The 21725-nt window shown below is 38.4% G+C and overlaps 1 protein-coding gene across 2 annotated transcripts in view; it reads right to left on the reverse strand.

Annotated features, from left to right (window-relative positions):
- LARP4B (La ribonucleoprotein 4B) overlaps positions 1 to 21725 on the reverse strand; it is a 101162-nt gene that overhangs the window by 60986 nt on the left and 18451 nt on the right. The window contains exons 2-3 of one of the 2 annotated variants that reach the window (XM_058532333.1): positions 13836 to 13970; positions 12877 to 12936 (exon numbers count right to left, since the gene is read on the reverse strand). In XM_058532333.1, coding sequence (XP_058388316.1) covers positions 12877 to 12936; positions 13836 to 13916 — 141 coding nt within the window. In that variant the 5' untranslated portion in view covers positions 13917 to 13970. Of the gene's footprint in view, positions 1 to 1433; positions 3890 to 12876; positions 12937 to 13835; positions 13971 to 21725 lie in introns of those variants that run through there. The other variant, XM_058532332.1, reaches the window with a different exon arrangement.

Consider the following 21725-nt stretch of genomic DNA (forward strand, 5'->3'; position numbering starts at 1 on the left):
CAGGTGAGATAAGTGAGCATGGGCTATTCCTGGATTTACCACTAAGTCAGTCTAATAATTCAGAGTAATTCACTGACTTCAGTCATGAAGTCTCTGTATCTCTGGCTCTTTATTTGTAAAATGGAGTAAGAGCTGCTATATAAATTACTATAAAAAGACGTCTGTACAAGCACTTTGATAACTGGAGTTTTAAACAGAAAGCACCATCATTAAATGTACTATGTCAAATCAGAACACCAGCTGGGCAGATCTCAAAACTGAAAAGCTTATTCCGAAGAGTACATATGTATCTCAATTCAAGGCCTAAGAGCAGGATGACAACAGAACCCGGGTGCATTCTACACTGATGGACAAGCACTGACATCAGCAGCCAACTGTTAATCATTCCTGCTTTGTAATGATCATATGTGTACTATTTAAAGGCCTACCTCCACAACTATTTAAGGAACAAAACTGATTAATTTGAACGTAACTCTTTCTGGTAAAACTCCCAAGCATGGGCATTGAAAGGAAAGAAAGGAGGTTAGTGGATAATTTCCTAAATTATAGGGTTTAATCTCTACTTGTTTATTTCCACATAAGAGGCATTAACATGTGAGCCACATCTAACTCCTTACTACTATCAGTCATTTTTCTTGCTTAATGCAACAAAAATCAATAATAATAAACTACTGGTTGAATAGATGAAATTTTGCTATTAAACGTACACCCTTTCAATCATACATGTCCAAAAGGACTGCCTTAAGAGCAAGACTAACTTCCTGTTTGTTAACTGTTTGCATTTGTTACAGAATTTCTAAAAGATGCTCAAACTAGCTGCCCATTGCAGAATCATCTGCGAAGGTTCTTCCAAACGAGTGGCCTGAGCACCATGGTCTGAAAAGCTCCTGACTGAAAGCAGACAGAACAAAGATCTTAGAGCCAGCTAAAAGCAGCAAATTTTACATGCCTTAGACAGTTACCATACAAAAGTATTGGAAAGCAGATTCTAATTCACCTATCCTCTGCAAGTGTGACCTTTTAGAAACAGCTTTACACACCCAATGGGTCAAATGCTTGTTCCGCTCCAAGGGGCTGGTGACGAGGAAGGACCGTGACTGGGCAGGGCAGCCTTCACGAGCACACCACGCAACGTCCACACACAGAAGACGGTCTGCACGACGCTGCGTCTGATGATCAGCAGTGCAGCGTTTGGGGCTAACAGAAGTTGACACATAAATTCTGGCTTACATATACCAAACAGTGAATTGAATTCATATTCTCCAATTTGGAAATGGTTAAATCGATGCCATGGTAACTCAAAGCCTTATATAAACATTCAAATGACGGTCAATTGTTTAGAATAAATCTTTGTTGATTTTAAGTTAAAAGCAATCAAAATGAAAGATAAGCATATCACAGCACAATAATAAAAACTGATAAAACATACTTACTAACTGTTCACCTCTGTTTTGCCATCCCCAAATAACACCATCTTCTGCCACTGGTAGCTGATAAGGGGGCTTTTCCATCCAAAACAAGGCGATCTCTAAGTCCTGTGGCTCACTGTGCAGGTTGTCACTGAGTATCTGTTCATCTTCTACCACATCTTTCGCAACAGCATCCGTCCACAGACAGCCCCCTTGATAGCCACAACCACCTGCCAGTCCTTCAGAAAAGATCTGACTTGCCAACCCTCCCATCGGGTAACAGGAAAGTTCACTCAAAAACTGGGAGTACAATTTCTCTGGAAAGCTCTGCAAATCCCCTTTTGAGGGGTTTTCAGATACATTTACAGTATCTTCTGTGAGTGATAAAGCATGGTCCTCACTACTTGGTTCCACTATTTCTTTGCTGTCACCTGGGATGACAGGAATTACCTGCAGCATATTGTGAGGAGCAGCTGTGTACCTGTCCACTTGGGCAGGATCAACACCAGCCAAGCAGGGATACCTCTCAAGAGCGTCATATAACTCCATTTTTCCAAAAATCACCTTTGAACTTTCCATAAAATCCACTTCACCGTTTAACGTAGGCCCATTAAGGGTGGGCCTGGCATTTCTTTGTGAGAAGTGGTGTGCAGGTCTGCTTGTCCCACATGGACCCACACAGTCCATGATGCTGGGATCTCTGCCGTCTTTCTCCAAACAAAGTCTCTCTTCTTCTTCTTCACCTGTTAGTGTTGGTTCACTCACCCCCAACACACCACTACCAAAGGCATCAGAAACTTCTTCAGCTGATTCAGAGAAACCCTGTTTCAGTTCCGGATTTCCACCACTGTTAACAGAGTTAATCTCTTCTACTTCTGACATCTGTACACCTGAATTTAAACTTTGGTTTAAAGGTGGTACAAGATTAAGATCTTCATATCTGTAGTCATTCACTCTATGGGCTTCATCATTTTTTTCTATTTGATTTGTTTCAAAATCAGGGATTTTTATTATACTAGAACTAACACAAGCCAGTACCTCCTGACTGGGTGCTACCTTGCGTTTTAGTGTATTTGTTTCCCAGTCAAAGGTTGTTTCAGAGTCTGATTTGACGTTTTCTGTGTCATTTTTACTTGTCTCTCTGGGATTACCTTTTAATGATTCTTTTTCAGCATTTTCTAATCTGTGACGGTCACTCCCTGAACTCTGCACATACATTTTATCTTCTGTTTTATAATTCAGGCCTGTTTCACTTTCTTCTTCAGTGCAGGTGAAAATAAATGCAGAGGAAATAAAGTTACTCTTAAAACACCTGGAGCCATCAAGACATTCGCCATGTGGAGGAACTTCCTGTGAATTTCTGAGTCCTGGGGTGTCTATTCTCTGGAATACTCTCTCCATGTTTGTTTCTCGCACTGCACAAGTTAAATCACTGATCTGTGCCTGGGCCTTGCTGGCCCCAGCATCGGCACAGAGATGTGCCTGACGTGAAGATCTCCATTCAAAAGCCCTCCTACCACAACCCTCATCTTCAAAAATGCTAATTTTATCCTCATATTGATAAGATGAACTATTTTCCGATTGCAAAAATGATTCTCCTTTGTTTGCAAGCTGGATGCTTCCAGTTTCCATGCTGCAGTCACCCTGGTGCTGCTCCTTGATCACTGGCACCAAGAGGTATTCAGGTCCGGGATCATCAAGTCTGTTAGGGGCTGCTTCTTGGACATTAGCATGAATGGGAACACACTCATTTCCAAAGCTCAATGAAGTGATACATCTTTTTGAACTTAAATTAACTCTATCTAGATTTATGGAAAGGAGACTACTGTCTGATCTGCTAACATCTAAGCTGGAACAATCATTATCTTTTAGTGATTTTACAGAGTTACTTTCTGCTTCCTTTTCAGAGTTTAAATTCTGATCTACACTAGTTGTTACAGCCCCAGATTCACCATTTCTTTCCACATTTGAAGTGTCACTAATGGAATTAACATGTGAATCACCCACCAGACTTACTAGTCCTGAACTGCAGCTCTCTCTTTCTTTAGGGACAGCACACACACATTCTAGTGAGTCAGCGTCCATGTAAATATGTAACTCAGGGAGTATGCCAACATTAAGTAATACACTACTTTCTGTATAATCTTTAGAGAGCCTGGCGTAAACGTTTGCCCTTAAAGACTCAGCCTGCATGTCACCAATGTTTACTTTACAGGCAGGGTCACTGTCAGTCAAAAGTTCAGCACTAGGTTTAGATTTCTCATTAAAGACTTCCTTCACTTCATTTGGACCTGGCATGCCCTGTGGGGACAGCTCTTTCTGCAGTGCCTCTAACTCCCCTGGCCCTTGTGCAGCGTTATCTGGTGGCCAGGCCCCTCTGCGAGTCCCCTCAGAGGTGACAGCTGAATGACTCTCTTCTTCTGCAGCTGCTCCACACACTCGAGTGTACAACTTGTCTTCAATGTCCAGGCAGTCAGGATCTACAACACAAATACTGTAAAACTCGCTCTCTCTTGAATTCCTACACTGTTTGTGATCAATACAAATAAGGTTTTCATCCTTCATCTCCCTACCAGACATACCTAAAGACTTATCCTCACTATCATTACTGAGTTGAACATTTACCGCTCTTTCTTTCTCTAGTACAGAGTTTTTACAAGTGACAGGGTAATGGCACAAATGGTTATTTACAAGGGCCCCTTCCCGCACACCCTGGTAGGAAGGCACTGGGACATATGAAAGAGACTCACCATCTTCAGAGCAAACATCTTCAGACAAACCCCATTTACTGTCAGTGCCCATGCACAGAGTATCACAGACATTTTTATAATCCTGCTCAATAGCAACAATATCTGAATTCCTGTCAGTCTCATCTAAATTTTCAAACTTAGGTAAGAACTTATACATCGAAGAGGAAAAAGAGTTAAACAACTGCCTTGGTCTGTGACCTTGCTTGTGCCCAGGCCTCTCGAAAACCCTCGTCCACGTATTAGCTCCAGCAGCTGCCCTGCTGGCTCCACGTCCAACACCGTGAAGTTCCCCACCTTCAAGCGTATCAAATAATGAAGATAAAGTTTTACTTATCTTGTTCTCCGGTTCCTCCTCCTCCACAGATTTTTGTAACAGGCCAGTTTTTTCATTGTCATTGTCACTACTTAATTCTTTGCCGAAGCAACAACCCATGTTTGAAAGTTCAAAAACTCACATAACAACGCTTGCCGTTTCCTGAGCCTCCACAAGTGCATCTCACACTAACTTTCTATGGTTTCTGACAAGAAGCCGACACCCAGACACCAAAAATAACCCCTTGCACAGCAGTCACATGTTCCTGCCACTCAAATCCAAAATCCTAATCACAACAGACCCTGCCTAACAGCCATCCTACTCCACGCACTAAAACCCAGACAGCATGTGGACTCCAAAGACTCAGGACAGCAACAAAAATTTTCATATTACTTTTCTTATTCTCATAAACTCGATAAAAAAATAACTGAAATTATTATCCCAGCCAGAAGAAGGAACCTCAGACTACTGCTTTTCCTAGTGTCTCAGCATTGTCTAAATTATATTTCATGGGATGGTGGCAACCAAAGTTAGCATGTATATACCCCAGGAGGAAACAATAATAAAAAATTTTTTCTTTAAAATTTATAGATGCTTATCGTTGTACCTAATTTTCTGCCTTTGGGAAATGACGTCTGTGGATGTTCAGGAATAACTGTGCTAGGCACGACTGGAATTGGTCTCCGTCACAGTGGCATGTGGGAAAGTTTATGGTGAATGGCACGTTGTCTGGGATTTGCCTTAAAACACCCCAGCAAATAAAGAAGTAAATACACACCATTTTTTTAACGTGTGTGTGTAGAGGGGAGGAAAAGATGAAATAAAAGTAGCAAAATGTGACAGTGGTTATAACTGTTCAAGTTCAGGATGGGCACACTGGGGTTCATTTTATTATTCTCTACTTCCGCAAATGTCTGAAAATTCTAATTAAGAAAAAGAAAAGAACAAGAGAAAAAGAAAGAAACCCTACACCCATCAGTCCAATATGAGAAGTCCCTCAAAAGCTCCTGAAACCCTTCTTCATGCAGTGGTAAGACCCCCTGCACCACGTGGTCCAGGCCTGCCGACACACACGGTGGGTCTGTTCTTATTTCAACATCCATAAACACTGTTCTCAGTATAAGCGATTCTTTTTCTTATTATGATTCTGATATATTTAAAAAACAAAATAATTCTGTTAACTCCTCTGTGAGAGATATTTTTCTGTCTACAGAAGGCTGGTGTCCTACTCATATTTTATAAAACACTAATATTTTATGGTGAAAAAAGTTTAGGAATTCTGCTTAATTAAACATAAAGATAACAGGAACACTTTGAATGTACTTAAGTTCAGGTACCAAAACTGCAGCAAATGATGATGATGATAACAGTAGCAAACACTTTCTATGACACTATGTGCCACAAAATTTTAAATACCCAAATATTTTCATTACATTACATACTTTAATCCAAACTCCCAACAACCCAAGGTAGAGATATTAACCCCATACTACAGGTAAGGAGAATGAAGAACCGAGGGCAGAACAGTGCAAGGCTTCACCACAAGTTATACTGCTCTTTCCATCACTAGAGAGAGTAAAATATCTATACAAAAAATATGCTTCACCCAGGATGACACAAACCCTCCATCTGCTGCAGTTACGTGGCGCAGCAGTTACGGGGGCAGGCTCATGAGCTCACCTGCCTAGGTGTGAGTCTCAGTTCGTTTCTACTATGTGTGTAGGCTTTAGCAGATGATTTAACCTCTTGATCTCAGTTTTCTTGTTTGTAAACTGGGGCCAATGCCAGTACATATTATAAGGAGTTGTTGTGAAGATATTAAGTAAAATATTTAGAATAAAACCCCAATATCACTTCAAAGTCCTTAAAACCTACCCCAGCCCACCTCCATAATTGCCTCTCATTCTAAAATGCCTCATCTTCTCTATTTCATACAAAAAAACTCAACTAAACCAACCCCGGCACAGCCCGTCTTTGCGTGAGCCATTTATCAGGTCTCCTCACCCTACTTTCCAAATCTCACCATCCTTTGTAAGGCCATCCCTCCCAATTCTGCAAAGTAACTGTCTCCTACCCCCACACACTGGTCACTCTCCACGTCTCTAGGAAAGCACCCTAACAGCAAGTCTTAGTGTCTGTACCATCAACTATCTCCAACTGGGGTCTGTGGAGCCCTGGGAATCTGCAGGCTTTCTAAAAGAATTAAAAGATGCAAACACACGGGCTGGCCCGGTGGTGCGGCTGTTAAGAGCACGTGCTCCACTTCGGTGGCCCAGGATTCGCGGGTTAGGATCCCGGGTGTGCACCGACATGCCTCTTGTCAAGCCATGCTGTGGTGGCATCTCATATAAAGTAGAGGAAGATGGGCATGGATGTTAGCCCAGGGCCAATCTTCCTCAGCAAAAAGAGAAGGATTGGCATTGGATGTTAACTCAGGGCTGGTCTTCCTCACACACACACGCACACACACACACACACAAAGATGCAAACAAAATTTTAAACATAACCTGCTCATATCTGCAAATAGGTTTAAGAGTGCAGTGGCACCATGTGACAATACTTAAAGACCTAATCTACTGAGAAAAGAGTTGGACTTAAAACATCATAAATTCATTCATGCCCAGTGAGGGCCAGGTGACGCCAAGGTGTGCAACAGAAAGAAACTGGCAAAAGTAGTAGAAAATCATTCACATGGCATTCAGCAGTTTAGGTCGTGGTAAACGCAAAGCAATTCTGCGTAACTGGTACCACAAGTACTTGGTGAAGTAGCTTTAGTTTCAGCAAAACGTCACCTGCCAGACAAAATGAATGTCATTAATTTGCATTTTATAGCTTTGGACGGTCAAGTTTTATATTTGTATAAGAATTACATGCAAGAGTTTATCAGTACTTCTATATTATGAGAAGAACAATATAAATCAACAATAAAGACCTAGAAAAAGTTTTCACTTAGACTTTATGAGAAGTCAAGCAAAACGGTGAACTAGGAAGCTCCAAACTCTCACTCCCCCATAGAAATACCAAGAAAACAACCAGACGCTTCTGAACCAACTCTGTAGGAGCTATGAAAAACAATTACAGGATTACAGCAACTAAGCAAACACACAATCAAGAAAAAGCTGTCCCCTGTGTGGCAGGAACATTTTGTGGCGTGGTGTGGTCTTAGTTTGAGGTGGCAGAAGCCCAGGTCCCAGAGGCCCCTCCTGGAACCAGAGGGACCTTACTTACAAATTAGTATGTACATCTGTTCTGCCCCAGCTGCAGGTTATCTGAAGGACTGACTTGCTCATCTGATCTCACATAACTCAAAACACAAAGGGAAAAGTGGTAGGCACTGCTCATAAAAGCTATAAGGCAGCTATAAACCTACACACACCTGGGGCAGAAGATTATTGGTGAAGACATCCAAGAACCATCTAAAACCCAGAGAAGAAGCTGGGGTGAAACTCTGTGGGAAATTAGGACATTCAAAAGCAGCCACATATACAGGGAATTCAGAAAGCCACATCCAGGCAGGATGCATGCTCAAACAAGTCCTCAAAAGACCTTAAGCTTTCACCTCAGGCGGATCCCTAGTCTCCAAGCAAGCTGAGCCAATCAGCGAGGGACTGTCCCAGCACAGAGCCAGTCTACAAAGACTGGAGCGGCAGCTGTCCTCTCTCTTGTTTTAGGGGTTTTTTTTTGGTCTGATTGTTTCAGCTTGTGGCATTCAAGAAAATCTCTGTCAAAATATTAGCTGAACATAAGCTAAAGGAAGAGACTTCGGTGAACACAAAACACAAGGAATAGTCTTTACAAAAATAGTTTGGAAAAGTCTCAAAACATTGAGACTACTATAGCCTTCAACAATACCAACAAATAGCAAACTTGGGTAAGAAGAGAATCTGATTTCCAGAGTTACATTATAATCAAATGCCAAATTTTCAACAACAACAAAATCACAAGGCATACAAAGAAACAGGAAAACATGGCTCATTCAAAGGAACAAAATTAACTGTCCCTGAGAAAGTTCAGCCATGGGACTTACTAGACAAAGACTTTAAAATAATCGTCTTACATATGATCAAAGAATTAAGGAAAAAACATGGACAAGAAACTAAAGTTAATCAGGAAAATGATATATGAACAAAATGAGAATATCAACAAAGAAACAGGAATTATAAAGAAGAACCAAACACAGATATTCTGGGGCTGAAAAGCACAATAACTGAATTGAAAAATTCACTACAGAAATTCAACAGCAGACTTCCACAAGAAGAAAGAATCAGCAAATTTGAAGATAGGACAATTGAAATTATTGAGTCTAAGGAGAGGGAAAAAAAACACAGAAAAGTGAACGGAGGCTACAGGACTTACAGGACATCATCAAGTGGACCAACATATGCATTGTGGGATCCCAGAAGAAGAAGGGAGGATGGGGAAAAGGGAATATTTGAAGAGATAACGGCCAAAAACTTCCCAAATTTGATGAAATACATGAATTTACAAATCTAAGAGCTCAAGAAATTTCAAGTATGATAAATCCAAAGAGATGCACACCAAGACACATTATAATCAAACTGCCAAAGGACAAAAATAAAAAATCTTGAAAGCCGCAAGAAAACAGTGACTGTCAAGTACAGGAGATCCTCAATAAGAATATCAGCCAATTTATCATTAGAAACCTTGCAGACTAGAAGGCAGTGGGATGATATAGTCAAATGCTGAATGAAAAAACTGTCAATTGGGAATTCTTTATCCAGCAAAACTGTCCTTCAAAAATGAAGGAGAAATTAAAACATTCCCAGATAAGCAAACGCTGAAGGAGTTCGTTACTACTAGATCTGTCCTGCATGAAATGCTAAAGGGAGTTCTTCAAGTTGAAGTGAAAGGATGCGACAGTAACTCAAAGCTGTATGAAAAAATAAAGCTCTCTCATAAAGGTAAATACATGAATTATTATAAAAGCTAGTATTGTAATTTTTAGTTATACCTTCACTTTTTATCTTCTACAAGATTTAAAAGGCAAATGCATAAAAATAATTATAAACCTATGCTATTGGGCACACAATAATAAAGATGTAATTTGTGACACTGGGGGCAGAGAACTTTATAGGAGAGACCCTTTGTGTGTTACTGAGGTTAAGCAGGCATCAATTTAAATTAGACAGTTATAACTTTTGGATGTTATACGTAATTCCCATGGTAACCACAAAGATATATATAAAAAGTTTTTAGATGAATGACTCAACTAGCAATTATACCGTCTTGATATTAATGAAATTTCTTTTCAATTCAAGTAAAGTATGTCCTATAGAGAATTATCAAGGAACTACATTACATAGCTCCTGCCTTTATGGGTCTTAAAACTCCTAAGATAAAACTTACACATTTGAAACATTTAGAAAAATAATATAGAATATAATTTCTTAAATAAATTTTAATCAAATATACATATAGGAAGTAATACAGGTGACTAGGAAAAAGATGAATCAATGAAGATAACAGTTATAGCCGAGAATGCCCTTGAAGGATATAAAAATCTTGACAGTGGGCAGAAAGTTATAGAGGAAAAAAAAGTATTAGAGTTGATTTTATTCTAAATGGTAACTCAGTTATTTTTAATTGTTTACCCCTAATCCCCATATACAATAGCAGTTTTAATAGTCTTTTCTATATAATATAGTAAAACATCTATTTGTTTACTTCAAATTTATATCTCAGGTTCCAACCTCTCTACTGAGATCCAACTGCCTCACCTGCCCACTTTGCTGCTTGCCTGAAGTTCTACCAGGTGGATATTCCCTCCACAAACCTTTATTTCTCCAGTTTTTTCCATCTCAAAATAAATGAAACCATCATCCATCAAGTTACTCAACTATCCTTGATCTACCTTTTCCTCACCTCAATCTCTACATCCAATCTACAAATTGGTATGGCTGAATCCACCTCCAAAATAAATTTAAAACTCAATTATTCCTAGTCTAAGCCACCAACATTTCTCACCTTTGTTACTTGATAGTTTTTTATTTGGTTTCTTTACTTTCATTCTTGACTCACTACAATCCATTCTCTTAATATAATGAGGTCAAAATAATCTTCCCAAAATAAAAGTCATGCTATTCCTCACCTAAGATCCTCCAGCTTTATCCTAAATTAATTTCAACCACTCAAAGACAATGCAAATAGTTGCTGAATGGCTGACACGAGCTGAGTTTTGTTTTTGGTATTATTTTCTGTTTGCTCTTTCTCTTTTTAAATGAAATAGATGCCAAAGAGGAAGTATCTCATCTTGAGTGTGGACTCGGGAGCCAGGTTGTCTGGTTCAAATACTGGTTCTGCCGCTTTTTAGTTGAGTAACCTCGGGGAAATTACTTAGGCCTGTTCAGGTCTCAGTTTCCTCCAGTTAAGATCACTTTTTGGTGCTCACTGATTGGCTAGGCTTGTAAACAGTTACTACTCAGTAAGTGTTTTGAGGAGGGGAGCAGGGAGCTGTATAATATGATTGATATTACCACTGGATAAACGCAAACCTGCTCCTGAATTATTCAGACAGTTGAGCATCTCTATGGTGATTCTCCTCCTCTTCACACTGCATCTAACTTTGGGGGAAAGACTAAGCCTTAAAGAGACTGGTTCCTAAATCAGACCGCTAAGCATACTCACCACTCATAAGAACTGCTGACTACTGAGCATCAACACTCAGAGCCACTAAGCCAATTAAGAGGTCCACACACTTAGGTGCGCCGTGAGTAATGCTAGTTAGAAAAATGTTGAGAGCAATGCCATTTATAACAGCAGGAAAAAAATAAACCATTTAAATGCCCCCAAAAACCAAACGGCTAAAGAAATGATGGCATATCAAAATAAAGAAAATACTACAGGGCAAGTACAAAAGGATACATAGGTGAAATGATGCTATGTGGGAAAAAATGAGATGAAGTGTATATACATTGATTACAACTACATAAAAACATGTATACTCTTTAATGAGACTTTTATTTTCTGTAAAGATGCTTAAGTCAGTTATAAATAAAGATTTAAAGGCCACATACGTTGTGAGCCCAGACAGTCTCTTATGGTACCTTCCAGCTCTAGTATTTAATGATCCTCTGAAAACCTAAAGTGTGCAACACCCAGTAAAACTGGTAAATAGTAAATCCACATTTTACAAAACCTGTTGTCAGAGATGCAACCTGCCCAAGGGACATGAGGAGTACTGATAGCCAGGCCTGGACCAAGAACTCACCAGATGATATTCCGTTATAGGATGTTAACTCTTAAAAATGACTCTTAGAAAGCATGTGTAGGCAATACTAGATGCAAATTATTTCTCCACAGAAATGAAATATTGAATTCTGGTTCAAGTGTTTCACTTCTTTTCTAGATAGGTCTTATCTCAAATCTTACTCACAAAATAATTTTACAAAACCCCACAGAATCCAAAATCTAGTTTTATGCCCAGCAATAGGTTTTAAAGACATCTGAATATTATGTTGGACTGCAAATCAACCAAGGGGAAGAGCGAGATTTGTTCCCCTCGCTAAATGTTTTTTAAATCTCTCAATGATTTTTGTATAATTTCCCTCTTTACCAGAGGTCTTATATTTGGGTTTTAAATTACTTAAAATATTATAAAATTCATTTTAAAAAATCAATGTAAAATACAATATGCAAAAGAATCCTACATACATAATTGAATAACAACAACAATAAAATATAATAGTTTGGAGGAGTCTTTCACTTTTTAAAATTCTACCTTATTAGAAGTAGATCAAGAATTCAATCCCCTCCTTTAATTTCTACATTAACTGCTTATAATTTAGGGGAATAGATAAGCTTTACTATAAATTTTGTAAGATTACTTTTAAAATTTTACTTTTACTTTAAGAAATAAAAATTTACTTTTTAAATTTTGTAAGATTTAGAAGATCACTTAGAAGATTGCCAAGCTAAATTTGGAATGGCTCCAAATGCACCTGCTGTAGGCACACGCAAATGCTATAAAGCAGGATTTAAAAACCAGTGGATCTCCATTTCCTTATTCTTTCATTAATCACAACTAAAATGTAACTAATTTGCTTAGTAAAAGCTTTCTATGATTTGTGTGCGTTAAAGAACACAGGCTATCAAAATGTAAAACTAATCATATACCTGCAACAGATAATCAGTAAACCATTAAAAACACTGTGATGAATATCTGACCTTAAATTAACACATGCGGCACTGCTATTTGTAGAACCATACTCATACACACACACACACACACAAGCCAGAAGAGGACACGCAATACTGACGTCTACCGTACCCAGGTGAGTCTTCCCACTCCCCTTTAGGGAAACATTGACATTTTCTAATTTTTTTTACATTAAAATAAGGAAATATCTATGAGCCTCGGCTGTGATTAATCTGAGAACTGAATTACCTGACTCAAAGCTGGGATGGAACTTGTCTCAGAAGTGGTTTGAGATATGGGACCATTCATCTGTAAAATTGAAAACATCAAACACACCATCACTACAACGTAAAGAAACATATTTTCAAACAATATTTGTTTTTTTGTTTTTTTTTTATAATTTTATTTATTTATTTATTTTCCCCCCCAAAACCCCCGTAGATAGTTGTACGTCATAGCTGCACATCCTTCTAGTTGCTGTATTTGGGACGCGGCCTCAGCATGGCCAGAGAAGCAGTGCATCGGTGCACGCCTGGGATCCGAACCCCAGCCGCCAGCAGCAGAGCGCGTGCACTTAACCGCTTAAGCCACGGGGCCAGCCCACAAACCATATTTGTAATTTAGCAAAACAAAAGCCACTGAGAAAAGCACATTTTTACATGACAAAGAAATTCAGTGAGATATTCAGACCAATGTAGGAGCCTTGAAATTTAAAATACTTTGAAATTCTGAACACCATAAGTAAAATTCTTGTAGTTTCAAAGGGGAAAATAAAGAAAATCTACGTTTCCCAAAGCCATTTAGAAACTTTAAACATATTGCTTGACATGATAAAATCTACAATAAACAAAAGTAGTCAAAATAAAAAATTTATATTATAATCCTAATTAATTCTTCAGATATGAACTGCAACAGCACTAATGTTATTAAAGTCCTTATAAATCATTGCATTTTCCTTGGTGATTTAAAACCCAAAGCTTGAAGCATCCAGAACTATAACTGCCATTTGTTTTCTCTATCACCTGGTACTTACAGTTTCCTCTACACTAAGCTACCCAGAAATTTATTCAGAATATAACACCCATAGTTAGGTCGTAAGATACGCTACTGTTATTATTTTGATTTCCCTATTAAGTCCAATGTCGAATCTGTTATCAGAAGAGAAGAGAGATGCACCAGGCCAATGCTGGCCTTGGACACACACTCACCAGATGAGCGCCGTCTTTCCCTTCCTGGACTCGCTGGCCCTGCGGTTCAGCCACGACCTTAGCGTCCTGATCAGAAGTCATGAGCTGTTTACTTTGTGGCTCCACTGGGAGAAGTTTAATGTTAACCGTAGGATGCTGCAAAGCGACAAAGACAGTAAATTGGTAACCTGAAGTGCAGAATATAACTGATTCTTAAAGTAAAATTACTAAGAAGTCTTAAAATCCTCAAGCTTTCCAGGACATGTGTTTATCCCTCTGGAGTCTAAATAGTTGAACAAAACCTGCCCATAATTTACACCTTACTCACCCAAGAAATAATATTGTTTTTTCAATAAGAAAGTTTCTTCTTCGCACTAATGTGGTGACCATGTTAATACTCTAAGACTTAGAAACCATGTGCTAACACATACAAAACCACCCATGCCCAGAAACTCATTTTTTAAAAACAGAAAATTACAAAATTAATACAACTCCAATTGGGGATTTGATGAATCCCAAATCCATAAATACAGTTTTTGAACAGCCCCATTAATTTCATTTTGTTGCAGGACAACAGTTACCAGGAGAACAAACAATAATTAGTTAAAAAGGAAGACCTTCATAATCCTGACCCACACAAACTGAAACCAATCTGAACACAGCAGCACAGCACTGCAATGGAACCTTTGCAAAGCACTCGCTCAACTCAACAGCTAGACATTTAACTTTACATAGAATATCTCATTTGATTTTCCCAAACAGCTTAAGAAGTAACTGGTTCAGAAGGGACGATAGTTTTCATGATTCCGTATTACGAGTGTCAGAACCAGGATTCTCAGACATTCAGGCCTGACTTCAGGAGTTCCCTCTGTTCACTGTAAGCTACACTGCTTCACCATAAGAGAAACCCAGTTATCTTTTCAGGCTATTCTGAAACACACAGTATCCAAGTGCCAGATAAAGAAATTTAAAAGCTAACTATTTTTGTCTCACTAGGTAATCATGTAGATTTTTAGTTTCTATGAGGGCGCTCCCTATTCTCAAAAACCTGCTTATGATAAATTCTCAAAACCCTTGCTAACGAAATAATCTGATCTCCTCCAATTGTCAAGTGTATCATCAATCACAAAAGCACAAAATCACTTAAATGCCAAAGACAGGTTTGGAAATGTAAACTAATAGAGAAGAAATGCTTGAAACAAATTAAAATCAGTTTCACAGAGGTCAGTGTTTTCCAAAATGTAGGATGAATGACAAATATGCTAAATCATAACAGAAACTGACATCAATTCTCACAAAACCATCAAATCCAGAAAATAAAGACGTAGATTGGCACCAAGACTGACAAGTCAGAGGAGGTGGCACTGTAGATGCTTTTACCACTATTCACTTGTAGATTTTTAAGATGCTCAGAGAAAAAAATGTTTGGTTGAAAACAAGATATTATAGCCAAAAGGGGAAAAAAACCAACTAGAAGAGTCCTTTATTATATACACTACCTATATTTTTAAAGACAGTCAGAAATTTCATACCTCCAGATGGAAACAGCAATGCCACTGGATAGGAAGTGGTCTTGCAAAACAAACAACAACAAACCCAGGATGTGATCTTAGTACAAACTTGCAGCAAACACAAGCTCAGAGGAATGCCATGCGGTTCTGCCAAGTGGGCAAGCACTGGACACGCAGCCTGGCTTCTTCAACACAAAAGGAGACAAGACGCACATATTGGCCAAACTGTGGCTTTATTTGGTTTATACGACTTTGATTCAAACAAACTAAAACAAAAGACAATCAGGGAAGTAACGCTGATGGAATATTTGATGGTATTAAAGAATTACTGTATTTTCTTAGATGTGATAATGATGTGGTTGTTGAACAAAAAAAGAGAGCCTGCCTTTTAGAGCTGCATATTGAAATATTTACAGAGAAATAACATGAAGTCTGGAATTTTCCTCAAAATAATGTGGGGCAGAGATGTGGGGGTTCACAATTGTTCCTCCCGGGAGAGGGGTATGGGAGTTCATGATACAATCCTGTCTATTTTTGTACGTTTGAAATGTTCTATAATAAAAGGTTAAAAAGGTGACCATGGCAGTACCTTAGTACAACAGAAACAGTGGTCCTGATCTGACCCACGCATCCTATCCATAAACAAGTAATCTTGACATCACACCACTATGTCTCTTAATTACTGACCTGACATATACATGGTTTTTCAAAAAAGTCCTACAACTGGAAAGTTTGCCAACAGGAGTTACTGATATTCACCTCACTTAAGTACTACAAAAGATACAAACCCCATTAAAACTAGACTTTATTATCAATGTCTGAATCTAAAATAAGATTTAAAGTATGATGATGCAAGTACTGACGATAGTTCCAATAAATAACAAAGTAACTTTTTCATTACTTCTTCAAGAGACCAAAACTATTTTGAGCCTTAAACTATATAAACTACTGCTTCCTGGCATGCCCAAAAAGCAGCTCTCTAGGTTGCAGAGAGAAATATGCACGGAGAAAAAAAACTATTGCCAAAGCAAAGTATTTCCTAGCCTAAAACAGAGTACTTTGAAAACTTGATAGTGTTCGGAGGCAGCCTTCACAAAGCCTTAATGAGCTGAACAAAGAGTTATTTTCCTGATTTGATTTCATCTCTCTTCACATGAAAAGCGGAGAGATGAAATCAAAGGGCCCTCCCTCCTATCTGGTGGTCTCTACGCTGGCAGTACATTTTTAATCTCATCTGTCAAAGCTACATCTAAAAATGCTTTATCAATCTTATTAAATACTTGGGAGAGTATAGTGCTCTTAGATCTATTTATAAAGAATTCTTTTCACATATACCAGAAATATTTGTTTCATAACTAAACATTTATTAAGGTCTTTTTGGACACTCAAAGCAATCCTTAACAATATAAGTCAATCTCAGGGGGCCAGCCCGGTGGTGTAGCAGTTAAGTGCACACAGTCTGTTGCGGTGGCCCGGGGTTCGCAGGTTCGGATCCAGGGCACGCACCGATGCATCGCTTGTCAAGCCACACTGTGGCGGTGTCCCATATAAAGTAGAGGAAGATGAACATGGGTGTTAGCCCAGGGCCGATCTTCCTCAGCAAAAAATGAGGAGGATTGGCATTGGATGTTAGCTCAAGGCTGATCTTCCTCACATACACACAGAAAAAAAAAAAAAAAAAAAAAAATATATATATATATATATATAAGTCAATCTCAAATAGACAACTGCATATCAAGTTGGTGGCATACCTATTAAGAAGAACTATTCTAAGTGATTTTAAAAGACAGTATTTGCACACGAGATCCTAAAAATTCATCTAGAAATCTTTTTTCTTTTGTGAAGAAGATTCTCCCTGAGCTAACATCCGTTGGCAATCTTCCTTCTTTTTTTTAGCTTGAGGAAGATTGGCCCTGAGCTAACATCTGTGCCAATCTTCCTCTATTTTGAATGTGGGTCGCTGCCATAGCATGGCTGATGAGTGGTATAGGTTTGTGCCTGGGATCTGAACCTGTGAACCCAGGCCGCAGAAGCAGAGTGCGCCAAACTTAACCACTAGGCCACAGAGCTGGCCCCTGGAAATGGAACTTTTTAAACTAAACTAGATTTTTCTTCAGCTTTCACCAGTTTTTCTACTAATGAGCTCTTTCTATTCTAGGATCCAGTCTAGGATCCCAAATTGCATTTAGTCCTCATTTCTCTTTAGTCTCCTCCAAATTGTGATAGCTCCTCAGTCTTTCATCTTTCACGTACACTTTCCATTAGTGCTGGTTAATTATTTTGTAGAACATACAGAAACCACATGTAATAAATGGAGAGTGAATGACAGAATTAGAAAATCAAAATATTGCAACATCTAATGAAATAACAAAGGCAATGATCATCGATGTCTGCTAGAATTAAGTGAAGAGCTGACAGGAACTCTATAATAGTTGAATCAGATGGACACTGACCAAAGCTAGTTTTCAATCTCATCACTAAAACTGGAACAACTAGGTATTACATTCTTCTTGATGAGATAGAGAGTACCATCTAGGAAGTATTCTTGCCAAAAAAAGAACCTGTATTTAATCAAACCTCTAAATCTGACTCCCAATTTAAAGGAAATTCTGGGGCAATACATGTTAAATAACACCAACACAAAGCCAATAGCTAAATCCAAAATGTGGGGCATTCTACAAGACAGGATGACCGCGTTTCTATAACAAATTTAAAACATGAAAAAACAGGAGACTTTTATTGCTACAAAAAAACTTTGACCAAAATAACCTTATGTAATGTGAGAACTGGATTCAAATAAATTAAGTTTAAAATAACATTTATGTCTGGAAAAACTGAATGGTGTTGCCTAGGTAATAAAGAATATTATAGGGAACCAGCCCCGTGGCTTAGCGGTTAAGTGTGCGCGTTCTGCTACTGGCGGCCCAGGTCCAGATCCAGGCGCGCACTGACGCACTGCTTGTCCAGCCATGCTGAGGCGGCGTCCCACATACAGCAACTAAGAAGGATGTGCAGCTGTGACACACAACTATCTACTGGGGCTTTGGGGAGACAAAGGGAAAAAAAGGAGGAGGATTGGCAATAGATGTTAGCTCAGGGCTGATCTTCCTCACACAAAATAACAAAAAAAGAATATTATAGAATGATTATTAATTTTGTTGAGTACAATCAAGGTGCTGTGGCTGTTTATTTTTAAAGGTCTTATCTGTACAAAAGACATAAACCGAAAGACTACAGATGAAATTATACATCTGGAATTTGCTTTAAAATATGCTAATAATTTTTTTTGTAAGTTTAAGGAAAGAAAAGAAACAAAATTACAAGAATGCAGCAAGCTGATGGTAGCTAAAACTAGACGACAGGTACATTGATGATTGCTGTACTATCCCTTCTACTTTTGAGGTTAAAATTGTCCATAATAAAAAGTAAAAGAGGGGTCGGCCCAGTGGCACAAGCAGATAAGTGCACGCACTCTGCTGCAGCGGCCCGGGGTTCGCCAGTTCGGATCCTGGGCGCGCACGGATGCACTGCTTGGCAGGCCATGCTGTGGCGGCATCCCATATAAGAGTGGAGGAAGATGGGCACGGATGTTAGCCCAGGGCCAGTCTTCCTCAGCAAAAAAAGAGGAGGACCGGCAGATGTTAGCACAGGGCTGATCTCACCAAAAAAAAAAAAAAAAGTAAAAGAAAAATCTAACTAGGATATGTTATCACTATACATCTAAAACTTCACATACTTCTATTTAAAATATGTACTAAAAAATTATACAAAAATACATAAACCATTTTATTAACAATGTTCACAGCAGCTTTAGCAAAAAAAAGAAAAACATTTCACTATAGAAAAGCAGAAACTAATGCAATATATTACAACTATTTAAAATATTCACAAAGATTACATAAAGTAAAAAAAGCAGGATATAAAACTGTAGACAGTATAATTACAACTGTTTTAAAAATTCACATAACTTTGTCAATATTTAAAAAGAAAACAAATGGAACTAGAAGGAAATATACCAGATGACTGACAATGTGATTAAGTGTTAAAACTCAAGGATAGTGTTTCACTTTTACTTTGTTGCACTTCTGTAGTCTCAATCTTTTGAATAACTTATTTTTATAATCACATATACTTAATAAAACCCATTGGCTTGCTGATTCCACCTTTATGGAGCAACCAGCTAATCTTCTGGGCTCCAGGGCACCTTTCCTATAGAAAGAGCAAGGAACCCAGCAGGAAAAGCATCCAAGTCCCTTCTCAGTTGTTTGTCAATACAGATTAATAAAACTGTCATTCGGTGGCATATCATTTTCTTGTAAAACTACACTACTCAGTCTTGTTCTCTAAGACAGGAGGTCTCAAAGTGCAGTCTGGGCTTGTAAGAGATCCCAGAGACCCTTTCCCAGGGGCCCACCAGGTCAAAACGATTTTAGTAATAATGCCAAGATGTTATTTGCCTTTTTCATTTTCATTTTCTCCTCACAAAAGTGCAGTGGAGGTCTGGTGTAGTGTGGGAGATCAAGATTTGGCCACCCTGAAATATATCTCTTTACCTTGATTGTTTTCTCTGAAAGACATCTGACCTCCCCCACTAACTGCCTAAAGAATTTGACATGGTGGCTCCTTCCTGGAACAGATCTTCTATCATGATGGCTATAAAGATAATGTAAAATAGATGTTGCAATGGGAGGGGCACCAAGCCCCTTTTATCAAAAAACTCTATCTCTCCCTGACCAAATTATCAATAGATGACCCTAAAAAGAATTGTCCTTCTGCCCTCTGAAGTCCCAGGCCACTACCCACCCCCAACACGTTCCTTCGCCTTTAGCTGCAATACTTAAGCAAGCAGCTTAGACAGAGGGACGAGTTGCTCATTTCTGAGCTTCTCCCATGTATACATGTTATTAAACTTGGTATTATTTTCTCCTGCTAACCTGTCTTGTGGATTATTTGGCCAGCCAGAAGAACCTTAAGGGAAAGGGCAGAGGGAGATTCTCCCTCTTCCCCAACAGTAGTATCAAAGAAGAATCATCAAGGTTATATGAAGACTATTAAAATATTCCTCACTTTTCCAACTACATACTGTATTTGTGTGAGGCCAGATTTCCTTCAACCAAAATAACACATCGCCAACAGATCAAATGCAGACGCAGATGAGAATTCAGCTGAGATTCTATTAAATCAGGCATTAAAGCGATTTACAAAAATATAAAACCATGCCACTTTCCCCATTAAGTTATTTTTTATTTTGGAAACAATTGCTCTCTTTTCATAAACAATGTTATTTATATTACATGTAATGGATTTGTTATTATTATTAAAGAAAAATGTATTTTTAAAATTTCCGAGTCTTAATTTTTAATATAGAGAAAAGTCATATAAACAAAAGCTCTCAGGGATCTTCAATGTTCAAAAGTATAAAGAGGTCATGAGAACAAAATGTTTGAGAACTACCGATACAACCCAAAACTAGTTCTGACGGACAGATGCCTGGTGTTCATGGATGGGAGACATCCCATGTTCACAGATGGGAAGACATGCTATTCTTATGATGGCAATACTCCCCAAATCGATCTACAGTCAAGGCAATCCCTATCAAAATCCCACCTGCCTTTTTTGCAGCAATTGATGAGCTGATCCTAAAATTCCTACAGAAATGCAAGGGACCCAGAATAGCCAAAATAATCTCGAAAAGAACAAAGTTGGAAGACTTACACTTCCTGATTTCCAAACTTACTACAAAACTACAGCAATCAAGACAGCATGGTACTGTTGTGACAGACATACAGATCTACGGAATAGAACTGAGAGTCCAGAAATAAACTCTTACGTTTATGGTCAATTATTTTCAAAAGGGTGCCAAGACCCTTCAATGGGGAAAGAATACTCTTTTCAACAAATGGTGCTGGGATAACTGAATATCCTCTTGCTAAAGAGTGAAGCTGGACCCCTATTCTCACTTACTCTATATAAAAATTAACACAAAATAGACCAAACACCTAAATGTAAGAGCTAAAACAATAAAACTCAGAAGAAAACATAGGAGTAAATCTTCGTGAGCTTGGATTAGGAAATGTCTTCTTAGGGCACCAAAAGCACAAGCAACAAAAGAAAAAACAAACTGGTCTTCATCAAAATTAAAAACGTTTGTGCTTCAAAGTATACCACCAAGAAAATGGAAAGATAACCCACAGAATGGGAAAAAATATTTGCAAATTATCTATCTGATAAGGGACATATACCTAGAATAAAGAATTCCTGAAACTCAACAATAAGAGACAAATATAAATAAAAAATGGGCGGGGTCTGAACTGACATTTCCCCTAAGATGATATACAAAAGGCCAATAAGCACATGAAAAGATGCTCAACATCATTAGTCATTACGGAAATGCAAATGA

The sequence above is a fragment of the Diceros bicornis genome, chromosome 36, assembly GCF_020826845.1.
Source record: "Diceros bicornis minor isolate mBicDic1 chromosome 36, mDicBic1.mat.cur, whole genome shotgun sequence".
Taxonomy (NCBI): domain Eukaryota; kingdom Metazoa; phylum Chordata; class Mammalia; order Perissodactyla; family Rhinocerotidae; genus Diceros; species Diceros bicornis.